The 6,367-nt window shown below is 50.2% G+C and overlaps 1 protein-coding gene across 1 annotated transcript in view; it reads right to left on the bottom strand.

Moving 5' to 3' along the window:
- Positions 1–1,472: 1,472 nt before the first annotated feature.
- Positions 1,473–6,367, bottom strand: part of MSN (moesin) — a 105,618-nt gene continuing 100,723 nt past the window's right edge. The window contains exon 13 of the mRNA XM_060249715.1: positions 1,473–4,101. Coding sequence (XP_060105698.1) covers positions 3,937–4,101 — 165 coding nt within the window. The 3' untranslated portion in view covers positions 1,473–3,936. The remainder of the gene's footprint in view (positions 4,102–6,367) is intronic.

Raw genomic sequence — 6,367 nt, 5'->3', positions numbered from 1 at the left:
CTGGCACAGACCATCACCCAGATGCGACATCACATCCTTCCCAAACTCCACCATCCCCAAACCTCCTGGCATTTGCCAAGTGAGTGCTGGAAACCCTAGAGGCCGACACACAGTTACGCTCTCCGAAACATGCCATCCTGAGAACCTGGCAAAAGTGCACGACAAAGGCCATTTGCACATCAGAGACCACACCGCTCTTCCACACCAAAATGAAAAAATTCAACAAAGCAGCTTTGGGGGGTGGGGAGAGAACAGCAGTTGATAGTGTCTGGAGCCCTCCCCAGTCATTAGAGGACAAATAATAATTTCACCCCCCACCCCCAGTCTCCGATCTGTGAAGGCCCAGCGAGCCCGGCAGTGGAGGAGGCAGAGAAGCCTTGCTGGGAGCTGCTTGGCCTGCACGTCTCCTTCCCAAGGATCTCCGCGGGGTCCTCGACTAGACCTCCACCAACATCTCCAGCAAGGGCACTGGTGGTGCTTCTGCCAGTTATCCTTCGAAATGCTGCTATAAGGTGACCTCTGCTCAGCTCAGGCCAAGGAAGCCTGGAGGGGTTCCAGGCAGCTGCTACCAGTTCAAATGGGATATACATTAAAAGAAAGTTCCACAGTGTTGCCTTGAACACACGTGGAGTTCTCACATTAGTGCTTGTAAGACTATCCCCCCCCCCCCGCCCCAACCCAGATGGCCCAGGCTACCCGGGTCTTATCAGATCTTGGAAACGAAGCAGGGTTGGCCTTGGTTAGTCTTTTGATGGGAGACCACCAAGGAAATCCTGGATTGCTAGACAGAGGCAGGCAAGGCATACCAACTCTGAACACCTCTTGCTTGGAAAACCCTCTGGAGACACCATAAGATGAAGAAGATATTGGATTTATATCCTGCCCTCCACTCCGAATCTCAGAGTCTCAGAGCGGCTTACAATCTCCTATATCTTCTCCCCCCACAACAGACACCCTGTGAGGTGGGTGGGGCTGAGAGGGCTCTCACAGCAGCTGCCCTTTCAAGGACAGAGTCTCAGAGCGGCCTACAATTTCCTTTCCCTTCCTCCCCCACAACAGACACCCTCTGAGGTGGGTGGGGCTGGAGAGGGCTCTCACAGCAGCTGCCCTTTCAAGGACAACCTCTGCAAGAGCTGTGGCTGACCCAAGGCCATGCTAGCAGGTGCAAGTGGAGGAGTGGGGAATCAAACTCAGTTCTCCCAGTTCTCTCTCCGTTCTCTTAACCACTACACCAAACTGGCTCTATAAGTCAGCTGCAACTTGATGGGACTTTGCCCACAAGACCACTCCCTGTGAGGATGTGATGCCCCCCACCTCTTTTCCAGTTGGCCACAGCTGATAGACTCGGAGCCCATTCACACAGCTGGGAGACTCTTTTCCACATTCCTGCATTTTTCACACCAGCAGCAGTGAGATCTGTGCCGGAAGAGACAGGAAACGAGAGGCTGCAGTCATTTAGAGGACACAAAAGGTTCAGTTGGTCTAAACTTTATTGGCACTGGATGAAGAACAGGCTGTGCACCTTGACCAAAACCCTTCTTAACACCAGGCCTCTGACTGGCCAGGAGTTTTGTGGGCGACCTTGCAGCCTCTCCAGAGGGCTGGTGTTTTTAACACAACACAGAAAAAGGTTGGTCAAAAAGGAGACATAATTTACAGTAAAATTCAAAACACAAATAAAAGCCAGGCAAAATGCTTAATGGGGAGCCCCCTCGAGGAGGACCGGATATATCCAAATAGCAGTAAACAAAATGGGGAGAGGGGGAGGCAAAAACTCCATGGATCCTAAGAAGTAATAATAAAAAAAACACCTGTGTCTAGAAACCTTACTGTAATACTGAATGCTTCTTACATTAATTTCCTTGCAAAATATTATCTCTTTACAATACAGTATACATTTTCCAGGGAGAAAGGAAAAGTCTCCCTCAACCCCACCCCACCCCCCAAAAAAACACTTCCAAGACTAATGTTTTCTAATTGTGCATAGCTAGAAAAGAATGAGCTCAATCTCATTAGATACCACTGGAGTATGTAATACTGGTAAGATCAAGGAAGAACTGGAGTGACAATAAGGCAACAGACTGGCCGGCACACACTGGACTGTTCCTATTCTGGAGCACTTTGAAGAAACGGCACCCAGGGCAGAAGACATTCCTTGGGCCAGCAACGAGGCCAAGATCTCTCCTTGGGCAGAGCTGGCAAGGGGGGGGGGGGATACCAGAGTGCAGGGGGAGGAGCAGAACTCCGGCACCAGAAGCCAAAAGGGAATTTGTTCACTCGGTAGTGAGAAGGGAAACCACAGTCAACTCAATGCCAGAAACTTTTCAGTAAAGAGAACGTAAATTGGTTTTGACACGTTTCACTGAAAGCTTTTATTCTAAAAAAGAAAAAGAACTCGAAGCTGAGGGGCTGCAGGTTCTCAGGAGAGATGGAGAAGCTTGTCCCCACTGCATCCCCCACACCTCGTTTCCTAAAGGCACAGGACATCTGTGACGGGGCAGGATGGCGAGCAGGTGGGCACGCAGGTTGGATGCTGAGACTTGGCATCTTTGGAGAGAAGGCTTATGTAAGAGGCAGTTTGGGACTTCTGTAGCTGTTTTTTGGCCACGCACCAGTGAAGCTGGCTTGTGTCTTCCTACTCCTTCAGGCAGCTTTTAGTTCTGTGCAGAGCAGAGTTTAAAGGGGGTAAATCCGGGGCAACCAGGGGCCGGAAGGGCAGAGAAACTCCCACTGGCATGAAACTCGTTTTAGTTGAAGAGAGGCTGGCTTCCCAGACTGCGTCTGCATTTCCCTGTTTTCTCCCGAGGAGGCCCACAGCCTTGGGGAAGCCAGGCTCTTCCTCCGATTAAAGGAGGTGGCCCTGAGTCACAGCATGGGCAGGATTGCACCTGACAGCTGACAACCAAGCAACTCTCGCCAATCAGTCTTTTACCTTTAAAAAGCATAGCTATGGACTCCTGTTCAAAGAAGAACAAAAGGCATTCCAAGACAAGAAGCTGCCAGGGCAGCAGAAACCAAAGCCAGTGTTAAATCCAAGACAAATGGCCAGCAGCCTGGAGAAGGGAAGGGAAGGGAAGGGAAGGGAAGAGGGGCACGGGTCATCCAAGTCAGCAGGACTTCTTTATAAAAGCTCATGCCATAAGGCACCTGAACCACATCTGGTGTACTCTGGAGTCTCTCTCCTGAAAGTCTAGTTGGGTGATTTTGCCTCTGCTCTCCCAGGGAGTGGTGGCTAACACCCCCAAGGAAAAATCTGCCTGACTTACATTGGCAATATGAATGGCCACTAATCTTTGAAGCTGTACAAACTTTCCTACTTGTGGATGCAAAAAATGTTATTTTGCAGCAAGATATGCTCAAGGGCATAACTGGACTGACCCCAAATAGGTGGCTAAAAAAATCCAGCCTCTCAGCTAGTGGGACGGAGAAGGTACCAAGAAGAAAAGGAGGATCAGGCTGGGAAGCCATCAACAACTTTGGTCTTTAGGAAAAAGGCACAAATGCTGCATTTTATGTTCAACCCGGTTTCTGTTAAATTCTACTGCTATTTCATGTCCAAGCTGTCTTCCTCTGGAAAGCAGGGAACCTAGACCAGGTCAGCAGTATTGCAGCAACAGGAGTGAGAGTGGGCTGTATGGAGGGGCTTGAAGCAAGGCCACCACTGCAGCACAACTGAGACAAGGCATCAGAAAGCCACGCAGAAGGGAGGTTTCTGCTTAGCCCACAGTAAGTAAAAGATCTCTCACTACTGTCAGAAAGTCAAAAAGAAGGCACAAGTGACTGTTTGGTCCTACGCTGAATGGCAGCATCTGCACAGAACTCTCTGGCTTCCTGGGACCGATCTTCTGTCATAGTTCCAGCATAACAGTTACACATGAGTAGCGAGGGAAAGGGAAAGGAGGAGAGGAGAGGAGAGAACGGGGGCTGCAGGAATGGTTACATGGACTCAAATTCATCAATACGCTGCTTGGTGTTGCCCTGCCGGATCTGGCGCAGCGTCTTGTACTTGTCGCGGCCCAGCCTCATGTTCTCAGCGTGGATCATGTCATTGGCCGTCTTCTTGGTGTCGTCCCGGGCGTTGGCCAGTTCAGAGGTCAGAGCCTGTCGGGAGAGGAGAGAAAGAAGGAGAGACAGGCCCCGTCAGTCTGTTCCAGATGTCATTAAAAGCATGGGAGGGGTCCTTCAGCCAGTGACGTGGTCAACATTCACCTACCAACTAGTCCTGATTATTAGGGCTACTCCTAGCGGAATTCCGGGCGCCTCCCCTGGTCTCTGATCAGGGCAGACAAATCCTTGGCTGCCTTCCCTCTTCAGTCAGTCACACTGACCCAACTTCTCTTTGTTTGAAAGCTAAGAAAAATGTCCTTTCTTCACCCCAAAACCTCTTATTGTCTGTGAAGTGTGGGATTTCCCATTCCCAACTATGTCAGGGCTGCGAGAGAGATGGAGGAGTTGTGATTGTATTCTGAACGGACGGATGGATGTTTGCTCTTTGGGGAAGCCTGAGAACCCTGCCTGGACTTCTCTTGCACCATTCCCTGGATTGTGCATTTTCCTCCTTGGATTATCCTTGGCATTGCTTTAAAATTTTCAGTTCTCTCCCTTCTTTAAATTCCTGATGAAAGCTCGATTATTCTCCTGCCTTCACAATGACCATCCTATGTTCAAGGAACTTGGGACAGGCACAAGGCCAGCCTGAAGCCCGCTAGCAAGGCCTCTTAACACCCTTTCCAAGCTCTCAGATTTGCCAGGTGCGAATATTTCTGAATGAGTCAATCATCTGGGCGTGGCTCCCACGTGAACAGATCTGAGCTCCAGCAGATGGGCAACTGGCAGTGCCCTTCAAGAGTGGGCAACTCCTGCAGGGAAGATCCAAGCTGCCTGCCTCAGCAGAGACGGAGGGGAAGGTGATGAGGCCAGAGGGCCTTCCTGTAAAGGCACCCTTCTTATTACACGTCCCATTCTTGTGATTCACAGCTATAAAGTAGTGCCCAAGAGCTGTGCTGGGGCATGCCTGGACCAAGAGCAAACTCCGCTGGAGTGGGACGCCCCTTCTGAGCAGGGCTCGGAGATAACAGCCTCTTCCCCCTGCTCTCCCTATCACAGGAGCCAAGGCCTGTTTCCTTCCAGATAGGAAGAGCACTTCTGAGGCACATCTGCACGGCTGTCATGGAAGGGACTTGGCCACAGAAAAGTACTCAGACACTGAGTGGGGCTGGAGGGTGGGGGGCTTGGTCATGTGGGAAGGGAGGAAGTTAAGCTGGTTTATTACCTTCTTGGAAACTAGTCAGTAGGAAAAGAAGAAGAAGAAACTGGATTTATATCCCACCCTCTACTCTGAATCTCAAGAGTGGCTTACAATCGCCTTTACTTACCCCACCCCCACAACAGACACCCTGTGAGGTAGGTGGGGCTGAGAGAGCTCTCCCAGAAGCTGCCCTTTCAAGGACAACCTCTGTGAGAGCTCTGGCTGACTCATGGCCATTCCAGCAGGTGCAAGTGGAGGCGTGGGGAATCAAACCCGGTTCTCCCAGATAAGAATCCGCCCACTTCAGCACTACATCACACTTCAGCTCTAAATCACGACTGCATGAGGGCTACAGTGATGGGCTAGCTGTAGAGAGGACCTCCAACTCCAATCCAGTCCAACAACTCAACAATTCTGATCCCCCTTCTGTTCAAGTGAGCTGTGCCCCCTCTGGCCAGATGTAAGATCAAACTGCACTGAGTAAGGGGGTGAAGCAAGGTGGCATTCTTGCACACATGACTGCTATTTAATATCTGGATTAATGGTTTGTGCTCCTTCCTGTCCTGCAAGATTGGCCTCCCTTAAGGGGAAAGCACTACTAGAGAACCTTACAGCAAGCACTATCATCTTTTTTCTTTCTTCTTTGGAAAAATTGATTGTCTTTGGACCTAACTGAATATTTTACCTGCTAAATTGAATTGATATACAAATTTTGCCATCTAATTAGATTGTTGGGGGGGGGAGAGAGTTTTTAAATTAATTGGCTAGGATAAAATTAGTAGTGGTAAGAATAAGTTTTAGTTAGGTCATAGGAAATATCAGTGGGCAGACTATTAGGTTAAGTGAGTGGGTGGGTGGGAGGAGCAGGATACATTGATGTGCACACTGCTGGTGAGCTCAGACTCTGTGAAGACCATCGGAAAGAGATGTCTGGCCAGGGGATTCCAGCACTCCTGGGGAGGGGAAGTACAGCGGTGGGAGTAGGCATTGTTGGAATGGAAGGAGACTGAGACACAAGAGGGCTCGCTCCCCTTCCAGCCTGTGTTCCATCCCAAGGATAGGAGGTATGGGGGCCAAGTGGAAACACTCGGCTCCGTCCCTGGTATTGTGCAATGCCAG

Source organism: Heteronotia binoei, chromosome 11 (genome assembly GCF_032191835.1).
Source record: "Heteronotia binoei isolate CCM8104 ecotype False Entrance Well chromosome 11, APGP_CSIRO_Hbin_v1, whole genome shotgun sequence".
Classification (NCBI taxonomy): domain Eukaryota; kingdom Metazoa; phylum Chordata; class Lepidosauria; order Squamata; family Gekkonidae; genus Heteronotia; species Heteronotia binoei.
Note: the sequence above shows the minus strand (reverse complement) of the source record. Positions and strands in the feature narration are given on the sequence as shown.